Source organism: Euprymna scolopes, chromosome 37, assembly GCF_053919585.1.
Source record: "Euprymna scolopes isolate OS-2025 chromosome 37, ASM5391958v1, whole genome shotgun sequence".
Taxonomy (NCBI): domain Eukaryota; kingdom Metazoa; phylum Mollusca; class Cephalopoda; order Sepiida; family Sepiolidae; genus Euprymna; species Euprymna scolopes.
The window spans coordinates 78,231,223-78,245,639 of record NC_136518.1 but is presented as its reverse complement, the minus strand read 5'-3'; the positions used below and the strand labels follow the sequence as shown (position 1 = coordinate 78,245,639).

The following is a 14,417-nucleotide window of genomic DNA, read 5'->3' as shown; positions in this document are numbered from 1 at the left end:
ATGAAGTTTTGTCTCGAAATATATTTATGAATTTCAACATGAATTTCAAACAAAATAAATGTCTGTTTATTTTGTAATAATGCGTTGTTTTGGCTTCTAACGTGTATAATACGTATTTATTTTAATATTTTATTTGTTTGAAATTTATAATCATAATGTATTTTGGAATCAAACTCCATCCTCAGTATTAAAATTATTAAAATTAGTATTAAAATACTGAGGATGGAGTTTGACTCTGAAACATATTTAAATTATAAATTTCAAACAAGTAAAATATTGTTTATTTCGTAATATTACATTGTGATTTGGCTTTCAAGCACACTTGATGTGTATTTTATTTCATTCAAATTAAATCAACGCCTCTATAACAAAACTCACACCCCTGAAGAAAAAAAAAATACAATTTTTTTTTTTTTTTTTTTTAAATGCTACCAAATGAAAACATTTTTTAAAAATTATTTTTATTTATTACAGTTTATCGATTATATACATTTTACATTTCAGAGTTTTTTTTTTTAGATAAGGATTAATTGGACTATTTGAATTATTTGGATTACTGTTCTCATCTTGGATGTTATTTTCACCGTGTATTACTGATGTAACATATGACTTTCTTCAAGTGTATTTAAAATTTTGTTTTTTCATGAACTCAAAAGTTTATAGAATTTTGAACAGGTGTGACCTGAAAGGAACGGAAAAAAAAAACACAACAAGCAGGTAGTGTCTAGAAAACTAAGTATTTATAGAAAGTACCGAAGTAATGGGTTCTCAGAAATTGCTTCTGGCTTCATCATAAAATTAAAATCCACAATCGGTCACCAATCACTTGTAAAGTATCTGCAGGTGTACGCCATTTGGCGATAATTGTAGTTTTACTAAGAAGGAAATCCTGGGAATAATATAAAACTAAATGGATGCTACACTACTCCAAATAAAAGAGAAAGTTACGCCTGGGAAAAATTTTATCAGGAAATATTCACATGTATAATTATCGCCACCGTGAACTATACAACATCTAAAAAGAAAATGTAATGCGTGGGAATATGAACTCACAACAAGAGAGCTATCTCGAAAAAGCGGTGATACAACATTGGAGGATGATCTGATTGATGCAGGAGAACATAAAAATGAATATAATACTTGGGGGCATAGTATTATGACAACAAAACATACCCAGATAGGCACGCACATCCCCAGAGCTTTTAGACACAGCTAGCACTCAATACGCGGCTACACACAGCTAGCACTCAATACGCGGCTACACACAACTAGCTTATACTACATAGCTAGACACATTCGCACTATTCATGATGTCAGCAAGACTTCATGTAGTAAGGCAATTGAGTCACCATAATATGAACAAAACTCTTTAAGCTATGGTGGTAGATTGCTCTTGTGCTTTCAACCATGACCAAGTAGAAGTCTTAAGTAGTTCGTAATTGTATTCTTAGTACCGCTTGCACTGAGGATTGAACCTTCAACCTCCAGAACACTGTCACTTAGAACTGGTTATTACTTAGCACTTTAGGTGCAACTTTGCTATAATGTGTCGTCCAACCCAATCGTGTATTTTCAAACAAAGGCATTTCAGGAGAAACCATAATTACAGACTTAAGTGTCATGTTCAAATTAGTATAAATTCCAAAAATTACGAAAAATGGTCCAGTAGAAGATATGCTAAAGCTGATTTTCGGAAAAAAGGGTGCAGTAGATGGAAAAAAAATCAAGATGGCTGATCAGAAAGATAGTGTCATCGAATTCTGAAGAAGATCAAAGGTTACATCGGGCGAAATGTTGTGAGAATAATAATATCCAAAATGAGAAAAACATTTCAAATAATTCAATGAATACAAATTTTAAACATTTATTTTAAATTTTATAAAATTGGCAAAAAGCAGAAGATTGGGTTTCAAATATTTTATTTTAAGGGATGAATTTTATTTTGTTTTGTAAAAAAAAAAAGGGGGGGCGGGAATGTGACTCCATAAACGCAATTGTTCCCAACCTTTTTTTTTTTTTTGGTCTGCAACCCTCAATAAATTTCCCTCATTTATATTGAGTTCAAGGATAAGATTTGCAAATTTCGACTAATATTTTATCAAAAGAAAATTGTAATTTTATTTTTTAATATAATTTGCAAGGAAAATTATATATGCAGGCAAGAAACAAATCATTAATATTGGAATGAACCATAAGAAACAAAGTCTTACTTGAAATAGCAATAAAGAGTAAAATATAGTACAAAGATTGGTTTTCCCCTCAAACCTAGCACCCACTAAAATTTCTGAACTCACCATTAAATACATGATTGGATTAAAACTATTCAGCCATGAAAATGATCGAATGATCACTTAACAATACTTAACCCCAAAATTTCTGAACTCATGGTTAAATACATTAAAATGACCATTAAATACATGGTTGTATATTTAATGGCCACTTAATAACAATACATCACCCTAAAATGTAAACAAGAAGTTTATACATTGCAAAAAAAAAAAAAAAAAAAAAAACACACACACACACACACACAAAAGGGTAACATATAGTCAATACTCTATTTTTTATCTGAACTTTTCTCGTACCCTCTGGAATATCTTGCACCCCCTGGAGGTGCAAACACCCTAGGTTGGGAACCACTGCAGGAGTTGGTTAGCTAATACTGGAACTCCATTATCGGGAAAGAGAAATAAGCAAAAATACTTTGCACATGCACCAAAAAATGAGAAAATTAAGTCGACGGACGAAAATAAATGGATAAATAAATTAACATAAAAAAAGATTTACTTTTATTTAATAATAAAAATCTTCTTCTTTTTTTAATTTAAATTAAAAAATGTTTAAATAAAATTTTATTTTGTTTTTTGAAAAAATACTGCCAGATAAATTATATATAAGTGATAAACATCACTGTACGAGAGCTGAGAAAGAGAGAAGTTGTGTTGCAGAGATTAGAGAAAGAGTATTAATCTTTGTTGAAGGGGGAGAGAGGAAGAAAGAGAAAATTTATGTTGGAGAGAGAGAGGGGGAAAAGGGAGAAAGAATTCATCTGTATTGGAGAGAGAGAGAGTGAGACAGAGAAAGAGAGAGACAAGCAACTCTATTACAGAGCAGAAAAGAGAAAGAGGGAGTATCTGTATTAGAGATAGATCGACATGATCAATTGTTACAAACAGGTATTGTTGCAACATTTAAATAACTCAAAAGGTTGATATACCATAGAATATATTAATAAAACAAATAATAATTATCAAGAATGAGGTCTACTTTACACCTTTGAAAGGAGAACAGGGGAGATAAATCATCAAGTGTATTAGTGCAAATGAATAATTGTAAATTTACAATAAACTGATCGATTCATATCATTTGGATTCTTTGGACTACTGTTCTCATCTTGGGTGTAATTGCACAACATTTCGGTCGGTATAACCCCCAACCTTCTTCAGGTGTATCTTATCGAACTTGGGAGTATTTCTGTCGAACTCGGGAATTTAAATGTGGCACAGTGGTTAGAGTACTGTAAAAGTTCAATTCTCAGTATTAGCAACCGAAAAATACAATTGCGAATTATTTAGGACCTCTATCCAGTCATGCCTGATAGAATGAAAGATGCTATCCCTGTGAAGTAAATAAGGGGTTCTGTTCGAAATTCCATCTAAATGTCCGACAAAAACATTCCCCGGGTTCAACAAGATACACCTAAAGAAGGTCGGAGGTTACATCGACCGAAACATTGTGAAAATGACACTCAAGATGGGAACAGTAATCCGAAGAATCCAAATAATATAAATAACCAATCCTTGTCTTAAAAATTCAGAAACATAAACTGATTGATATTTTTAATTAAAATTCTACTTGATAATTTTCTGAATTTTTCTGGTGTAAATCTCCACCTCTGCGTAATACGCAAATATATCTTACATTACTTTTATAAAGAGATAAAACCCAGAAGGTGCAATTGAAAAAGATTTTTTTCAAACAGCTAGCATTTAAAATGTATTCAACTCTACTGAATTAAATACTGAATAATTCTAACTAAATATCTGAATATATTATTTTGAATTTCACTCAATACTAGCAGGATCAGTGTACCAGCGTTGTCCAATAGAAGTATTACAAAAAGGCAGAACAGGTTCGGTAAAGCCCTCACCCCATAGAAAGAAAAATAATCTAAGCTATAGTTATCATCCCTGGAAAATAGCAGTCACTGACAGCTATGGCCAAATGGAATCATCTGGCTTCCATTGCCGGGCATTGTCTGGCAGTGGCAGCTAGCAAAGTCACAAGCTGTCACTGTCGTCACTGGGGGTTACTAGTGATGGATACTGGTGGGCATTGGCTGCTTTAGCAACTGGCAGTCACTGGTGGCCATGTTTAGTGTCAGCCTCCATTGGACTGCTTCGAACTGAAATCGTCAGTCTTCAACTTTCAGGCATTGTTGCACACTGGCATCCATTGGATACCTGTGACAAGCACTGATGATTATTGGTAGTTAGTGCTGTTTTGAAGCTTTTACTTGTATTTAATGGTTGCCTTTCCAACTGTCATCATTTGTTTCTGGCATTCATTGGATTGCTCTGAAATTAAATTATCTGTTTTCAATGACGAGCACTGGTGGTCATTGGCATTTTTAGTTACTTGCATTTGGTCATTGTCAGTCTATTGATTATGATCAGTGTCAAGCTTCATTGGACTGCCCTGAAGTAAAAATGGCCTGTTTTCAACATTTGTGCACTTTTTATGGAACTGTCATTCAGTGGCGGGCACTGTTGGTCACTGGTAGTTATGACAGTGATGGACAGTGATTTTCAAGTGGTTACTGTCACTTCTGGATAGGAGCAGGCACTGGCAGGAACTGGACAGCAAATCAGCTGTCTTCAATTGTCAAGTACTGTCATGAAGTGGCGGCCACCATCATCCATGTTGGTCATTACTCTTTTAAATTGGCTATTATCACTTCATAGCACTGGTGGGCATTGTAAAGCAGTATCAATTATGTTGTGGAGACGCCCACTAATTAACATAGGCGGGTGAGTGAGATATATAACGGTATCAATCACCAATACCGAGGGAGTTCGGCAACGACCACCAAATAGGCAAGACGCCTATGCTGCCTCCAGTAAGATATGCAACATGCCACCTGCCGGAATATCTCGAACTGAAGTATATCTGAAGACATGTAAATATGTATATAACTTTTCTTCCTAATATATTATTGTATACTTTTACTTTCGTGTTCTTGTTAATTAGTTGTGCAGACACAACAAATTACTAATCGATTATTGCTGTTTTTAGGTAGTAACTGCTGTTTTGATGCGATTACTTGCAGGTATTGGCATTTACCTACTTTCATTGGTGGTCACTTGCTGCCTTAACAATTGTTGTTTACTGGGCATAACCATTGCTCGAAGGCGGACATGAGCAATGATTTTTTTTTATCCAAGGCTGAGTTAAGCAAGGAGCATTTATGCAGAATATGGATCGTGTTATTTGTTAGCTGTGATAGTTAATTTAAATGTAACTGTATACAGAAGAAAATGTTGTGTGAAAGTCTATAATAGTTAACAAAATATGTTTAAGTTAGGTTTATTTGGAAAAAACGTTGATCCACAGAGAAAACCTAAAGTGAGGCAAATGATGCTATGATGTGCTTGTTATGGAAGATGCTAAGATAGAAAATAATTATTACTGAAAACAGTTTTTGTTCCTACGTTGTTCCTAAATAATACAATGTGGCAGCCATACTGAATGTACTGAATAAACATTCTGCAGTGTTTGGTGAATGCGAAACCTAGAATGACGGTCTGTGTTTGTTCATCCTATGAAAGTGTTGTTATAAGTGGAAGTAAAACTTATATTAGTTATTGAGGCAATAGTCTGTGTACAGTAGAATCACCTACTATTAAAATGAAATAAGTATGGTGAATTATGATAAGCATAAACTATGAAATATTAGCTCTGGTGATGACTGGGGTAGTGGAAGTAAAAATAATCAGTGGGTAAGTTGCCCTACTACTATCTCTAAATATGTCGTAATTGGGAAAGCGAATCGGATCAGAGAAATTGTAGCAATTTACAAATTGTAATTAAACCAATTGATTATTAGCAGAAAACATGCATAAGATACAAGGGCCATTTTTGGATTCAAGTTTCGCCTTAGTGTTCTTTTACTATGGTGTCATTTTGTAGATGGGAATAATTGTTCCTATATATATATATATATATATATATATATATATATATATATATATATATATATATTATTTTCAATTAATCTATACTATTCCGAATTTCATTTGATATATATAATTATTTCGAATTTCATTTGATATATATATATATTTCGAATTTCATTTGATATATATATATATTTCGAATTTCATTTGATATATATATATATTTCGAATTTCATTTGATATATATATATATTTCGAATTTCATTTGATATATATATATATTTCGAATTTCATTTGATATATATATATATTTCGAATTTCATTTGATATATATATATATTTCGAATTTCATTTGATATATATATATATTTCGAATTTCATTTGATATATATATATATTTCGAATTTCATTTGATATATATATATATTTCGAATTTCATTTGATATATATATATATTTCGAATTTCATTTGATATATATATATATTTCGAATTTCATTTGATATATATATATATTTCGAATTTCATTTGATATATATATATATATCGAATTTCATTTGATATATATATATATATTTCGAATTTCATTTGATATATATATATATATTTCGAATTTCATTTGATATATATATATATATTTCGAATTTCATTTGATATATATATATATATTTCGAATTTCATTTGATATATATATATATATTTCGAATTTCATTTGATATATATATATATATTTCGAATTTCATTTGATATATATATATATATTTCGAATTTCATTTGATATATATATATATTTCGAATTTCATTTGATATATATATATATATTTCGAATTTCATTTGATATATATATATATTTCGAATTTCATTTGATATATATATATATTTCGAATTTCATTTGATATATATATATATTTCGAATTTCATTTGATATATATATATATTTCGAATTTCATTTGATATATATATATATTTCGAATTTCATTTGATATATATATATATTTCGAATTTCATTTGATATATATATATATTTCGAATTTCATTTGATATATATATATATTTCGAATTTCATTTGATATATATATATATTTCGAATTTCATTTGATATATATATATATTTCGAATTTCATTTGATATATATATATATTTCGAATTTCATTTGATATATATATATATTTCGAATTTCATTTGATATATATATATATATTTCGAATTTCATTTGATATATATATATATTTCGAATTTCATTTGATATATATATATATTTCGAATTTCATTTGATATATATATATATTTCGAATTTCATTTGATATAATTATTTCGAATTTCATTTGATATATATAATTATTTCGAATTTCATTTGATATATATAATTATTTCGAATTTCATTTGATATATATAATTATTTCGAGTTTCATTTGATATATATAATTATTTCGAATTTCATTTGATATATATAATTATTTCGAATTTCATTTGATATATATAATTATTTCGAATTTCATTTGATATATATAATTATTTCGAATTTCATTTGATATATATAATTATTTCGAATTTCATTTGATATATATAATTATTTCGAATTTCATTTGATATATATAATTATTTCGAATTTCATTTGATATATATAATTATTTCGAATTTCATTTGATATATATATATATTTCGAATTTCATTTGATATATATATATATTTCGAATTTCATTTGATATATATATATATTTCGAATTTCATTTGATATATATATATATTTCGAATTTCATTTGATATATATATATATTTCGAATTTCATTTGATATATATATATATTTCGAATTTCATTTGATATATATATATATTTCGAATTTCATTTGATATATATATATATTTCGAATTTCATTTGATATATATATATATTTCGAATTTCATTTGATATATATATATATTTCGAATTTCATTTGATATATATATATATTTCGAATTTCATTTGATATATATATATATTTCGAATTTCATTTGATATATATATATATTTCGAATTTCATTTGATATATATATATATTTCGAATTTCATTTGATATATATATATATTTCGAATTTCATTTGATATATATATATATTTCGAATTTCATTTGATATATATATATATTTCGAATTTCATTTGATATATATATATATTTCGAATTTCATTTGATATATATATATATTTCGAATTTCATTTGATATATATATATATATTTCGAATTTCATTTGATATATATATATATTTCGAATTTCATTTGATATATATATATATTTCGAATTTCATTTGATATATATATATATTTCGAATTTCATTTGATATAATTATTTCGAATTTCATTTGATATATATAATTATTTCGAATTTCATTTGATATATATAATTATTTCGAATTTCATTTGATATATATAATTATTTCGAGTTTCATTTGATATATATAATTATTTCGAATTTCATTTGATATATATAATTATTTCGAATTTCATTTGATATATATAATTATTTCGAATTTCATTTGATATATATAATTATTTCGAATTTCATTTGATATATATAATTATTTCGAATTTCATTTGATATATATAATTATTTCGAATTTCATTTGATATATATAATTATTTCGAATTTCATTTGATATATATAATTATTTCGAATTTCATTTGATATATATAATTATTTCGAATTTCATTTGATATATATAATTATTTCGAATTTCATTTGATATATATAATTATTTCGAATTTCATTTGATATATATAATTATTTCGAATTTCATTTGACATATATAATTATTTCGAATTTCATTTGATATATATAATTATTTCGAATTTCATTTGATATATATAATTATTTCGAATTTCATGTGATATATATAATTATTTCGAATTTCATGTGATATAGGCACCGCCAAAACTGGGGGGAGGGGCAGGTCAGTACTTTTTGACGGAACGTCTTTTTAAAAATCTACCAAAAATCAGGTAATTATCCGATCAATACGAAATTTTCAGCGATTATTAGGAGAAGAATGAACTTTATAACAGTGTACTTATTTTTCATAAACGATATTTATATATATATTTTTTTTTGCTTACAAAACCCCCCCTTGTTTTGAAGTGGGAACAAATATGCTTAAAATAATCATCTGAAACTGAAATCAACATATTGTGTTGTTGTAAGGGACAGAATTATAGATTTAAAAAAAAATAAAAAAAATTGTTTGCATACCTTATTTTGACGTCTGAATATCAGAACTTCGATTGTGCTTAATTATCCCGCTTTTGAGTTTTGAAGTGTGAAATTCGGTGAATATGTTAAGTAAAATAATTAATTTAAGTTAAGCAAAACAAAAAAAAAATTTTTAATATTTATACGAAAAAAGCTATTTTAAAATTTTTGATAAATAAATTAACAATTTCTTTTTAGCGAGCCGAATAATGCATGACCATTATTAAACAGGGCATGGCTTTGAATAATCGATACCAAAAAAAAAAATTCGATAAATATTGTGCCCTTTGTGTTAAAAATAGCATCATTTTTTTCGATCCCGTTTGAAAACGTTTGCCGCCTTTCGACTACGGTGGACCAAACGCGCTGAAATAATTTTTTTTTATTCTGCTTTAAATTGCCCCCCCCCCATTTTGGGGAGCCTGGCCCCCACACACATACACATTAAAAACCAAACGCATACAAATGGTCACCCATCTGGTACTGGCCAGCCTCAGCTTAATAATACATTGAAATTTTCGTCACTGAAAAATAAGTTTTTTTTGGCCTGTTTGGTCTTCCATAGTTTGCTTTTTATCAAACGAAAACGTAAACAGAGTCGATCTGAACTCTACGTCAACGCGAAATATCTGGTTACCTATGTGAATAAGTGGAATTATTTGAAATTCAGGTACTTATATTATAATATTTTTGCATATTCTCTTAGAAAATCATCCTGAATCTTAGTTAGACAATAAATAAATAAATTAATTATTTCAAAAACCCTTTTTTTTAAATATTTAAGTACGTTTTTTGTGCAAGACAAAAAATGTCAATTGTTAACTTTTTGGGAAAATTTAACATTTAAAATTGAATTAAAAATAATAGAAAAAGTTTTACATTATTCTGTTTTCTATATGATAAAATTCAGGGTTTTATCTTTCTGGAAAAAAAAAAGTTACTCAGAAATAATGGATTTTAATAAATGTAATTTCGTTTTAAAAAACAACAACAACTTGATTTTGCAGCCATTTTTGGCGGTGCCTAGATATATATAATTATTTCGAATTTCATGTGATATATATAATTATTTCGAATTTCATTTGATATATATATTCTTTATAATTATATCAACCGCTATGAATACAGAACAGAAAACTTGTTATAAATTCATTGAAAAACCATCCTTTAGAGCAAATAATTGTTTCGGCTCATACTAAGATATATAAATGCACTTAATTTTCTTAGATCAACATCAGTGAATTCATAACGAGTTTTGTTCACTATATCCAAAACAGTTGACATATTTAAAAAAATATTATTGAGCTATTAATAGAACTTTGTTGTTTTGTTTTTTTTAATTCTATTGGAAATAAAATTTATACATTATATATATATATATATATATATATATATATATATATATATATATATATTTATAGAGTGATGCTTGTGTAGTTCCAAAAAATCACAGTCAGTGTTGCCAGAGAAAAATGTTTTCCAAAAAGACATTACCTTAAAAAAAACTTTATATAAAAATATCTGAAGGGAGCTGAACAAGGCTTGAAACGCGTTATAAAAATATTTTAAAATATTAAAAAATGATAAAAGTCTGAAAACCTATAATTATTGATAGCTACACTCTATATATATATATATATATATATATATATATATATATATATATATATATATATATATATATATATACATTTAATTACAAATTAATATACGAAGATATAATTTTATGTGTAAATTTTCAATATTTACTTCAACAGTGCTCAGTACATAGGTAGAGCTAGGTATTAAGTTATGAAAATGTATATGGCAATTAAGCTACACAGAATATTTCGCATTTCATTCTCATGAGAATTCGGCATGTTTACGAATTCTCACAAGAATGAAATGCAGAATATTCTGTGTAGCTTAATTGCCATATATATTTTCATAACTGTGTAACAAAGTGACCCTGTATGTGGGCAGGTGCAAAATGGTCTCTCTCAAACTACTTTGTCACTCTTTGGTCTGCAGACTTAATACTTGATATATAAGACATTCGGACCTGTGGAACAAATTTGATTTGTTTTTTAGCCGGAATAAATAAGGGGTCAAAATTGAAAAATTGGAACTTGGCAGGCATAAGTCAACTTAACGTGTATGTTCTATGCATGTGCAAATATATATTTATGTTGAACTATGTTAATTCTTTAAGTTTTGACATGCATGTGTCCTTAGGTCATATGGTAGCAAATACCACTAGAGATCTAAATGTTTTGGTTCAATTCTAGCTGATGGGACCCAAGTCATTTTTTTTTAACTTTTGAAATCACTACTATATATTAGGTACAATATAATAATCAATAGAGAAATGGCTCTGATAATACGAAAGCTGCATAAATTAAAATATATTCAGGTATATTTTATGAGCGGGCAATCTACTAGTATATATTTAATAGTATTAGACTTACCTTTGTTTGCAACTCACAGGCTTGGTTCTTTAGATTCTTAGTTTCTCTATATAAAAAAAAAAGAAAGGAAATTGTAAATGTGTATATATCATAAGTAAACATACTTGTCTATGTCAGCTAAGAAGTCATAAATGTAATCACAATCTTTTTTTTAATGGAAATTGTTCCGGACAAGGCATGAAGCCACTTGATGTAAGGAACTAAAAAAATCACTACTTTAAGGTCAAAAACTTGCCAACAATAAGTGTTAGATCGATTCGATTCTGACCCAGCAAACAGCAATTCTTCCCTCTTTACCCGAAACATCACTCCTGGAATGTGAGAACTAAAGGACAAAATAAGGGAAGTGAGATTTATGCGGCTGCCGAAAGCAAACCCAAAATCTACTTTCTAATCTCCTTAAATTATAATGTGGGGTTGAGTTAATAAGAAACCCTTGGGGACTCGAATAAAAAGTATAGTCTTAATGCAGTTACATTCAACCTGCAATGAAAATGTGACTGACCAACTGAAACGTGACAGACAGAACCGCTTATTTGAATTCTTCTTTCCTTGACAGGGTACAAAACCAACTTCGCAATCTAGTAGGAGACGTTGCCAGTCTCTCTACTGTATCGATGTGTTCATGGTAGATGCTCGACTGAGCTCCAATCTCTCGTCTTACCTCCTGTAAAACATTTACAGCAAGAACTAATCTGGCTACAACCATAGTAAATAACTTCCCCGTTTCTCTTTAAATACAAAGGATCAAGGATAACTTTCATGAACAAAGGTTTTTTCCCTAGATTGTCTCATCTGTGGAACATAATACCACAAAGCTGCTTCCCAACAGACTACAACATGGTCGTTTTCAAGTCTAACGTAATAAATACTTATTTAGCCGTCCTCTAAAGAAATCGTCTGCCCATATCATCTGTTGTTTCCAATCCTCGGTGGTGTTCATCGCCCAGCTGATGGTTTTTTTAACCCTTATTTTGAATACTGATTGGAGAGAACTTTAGGTCAGTTTATGACATGTTTGTTGGCAATGGATTTAAAGCTATGCTGTAATCAGCATGGAAGCAATCAGACGGTAATGTGTTCCACAGATAGAACGTTCTTAGAAAGAAATACATTTTTTTTGTATGAATAAGCTGCCACTTATCAAAGCCAAAATTCACTTAAAGATGAGGTTTAATAACATAGATGGATTGCCAGTTGAACGTGCACGTATATATATGTGTAAACTTTAGTTTTACTGTGTGAATATTTTCAGTACCAGATAATCATATGTGTATTTATATTTTCCCATCACTGAAGAACTCTAATGCTGTGTCCAATACTTCTACTGGGAATTTAGCAGGTCATTAGCTCAATACTTTAACAATCTCTCTCTCTCTCTCTAAAAATATATATGCAATATTGTAGCGCTAGACAGTTTTGATATTTGAACATGAAATCAACTTTGAATTAAAAACCTTTACAGGTACAATGTTGAAATAACTGAATAAAAATTTGTATTATTGGGACTACGCCTCTCATCGTGAGTGTCATTTTCGCAATGTTTCGGTTGATGTAACCTCCAACCTTCTTTAGGTGTATCTTGTCAACCTCGAGAATGTTTCTGTCAAACTCAGGAATCTGGACAGAATTTCGAACAGAACCCTTTATTTACTTCATGGGGGTAGCATGTTCTCATTCCGTCGGCCATGACTGGGTAGAAGTCTTAAGTAATTTGCAATCATATATATTTTTTTGTTTGTTTTTGGAATCCTATAAGATGACCGGGTAGAAACGTTAAGTAATTTCCTATTATATTCTTAGTATTAGCAGAGGGCACCCAGCTCTGCCCGGTAGCAAAATATGATTAAATATATTTTAATTCATGCAGATTTCGTATTTATTATTACAAAGCCAATTCTCTATTGAATATTTTTTATATATATATATATAGATAGATAGATAGATAGATAGATAGATAGATAGATAGAGAGGGAGAAAGGGGGAGAGAGAGAGTATTGATTTTAAAATATATAAAAAAAATATGACTTGGGTGCAATCAGTTAAAATCGAAACCAAAACATTTAGCACCCCAACAGTGTTCCCTACCACTGGAGTTATCGACAGAGATTTAAAAAAAAAAAAAAAAAAAAAAAGATTTAAAAATAAACCACTTCAAGAGCCATGAATGAATTATCACATGCACAAAAGTAACAGAAATATGTTAGCAAGTTGAAATAAATATTTTGCATTTCAATTTGCTGACATATTTCTGTACACGTTATTCATCCATCCAAACAAAGATTTTACTCGTTATAAACCATCCTTGGTGTATGGTTACTATTTCTTGTCAAACTAGTGGTTGCATAACACTAAAATTAAGAGTTTATCGGTTAAATATTTACACACATATCTACTGCTTTACTTATATAGATTATGGCATAGTGGATAAAGTACTTGATAAAATTCTGTTGTAGGATTCCCAAGTTTGACAAGATACACTAAAGAGGATTGGGAGTGTTATCGACTGAAAATTTATGAAAATAACACTCAAGATGAGAACAGTAGTTGGAAGAATCCAAATAATATGAATAA

At 28.7% G+C, this 14,417-nt stretch overlaps 1 protein-coding gene across 3 annotated transcripts in view; it reads right to left on the bottom strand.

Annotated features, from left to right (window-relative positions):
• The window catches only part of LOC145261236 (uncharacterized), a 175,207-nt gene that overhangs the window by 33,944 nt on the left and 126,846 nt on the right, over window positions 1–14,417 (bottom strand). For all 3 annotated transcript variants that reach the window (XM_080119605.1, XM_080119608.1, XM_080119607.1), the window contains one exon: window positions 11,844–11,889. In XM_080119605.1, coding sequence (XP_079975731.1) covers window positions 11,844–11,889 — 46 coding nt within the window. The remainder of the gene's footprint in view (window positions 1–11,843; window positions 11,890–14,417) is intronic.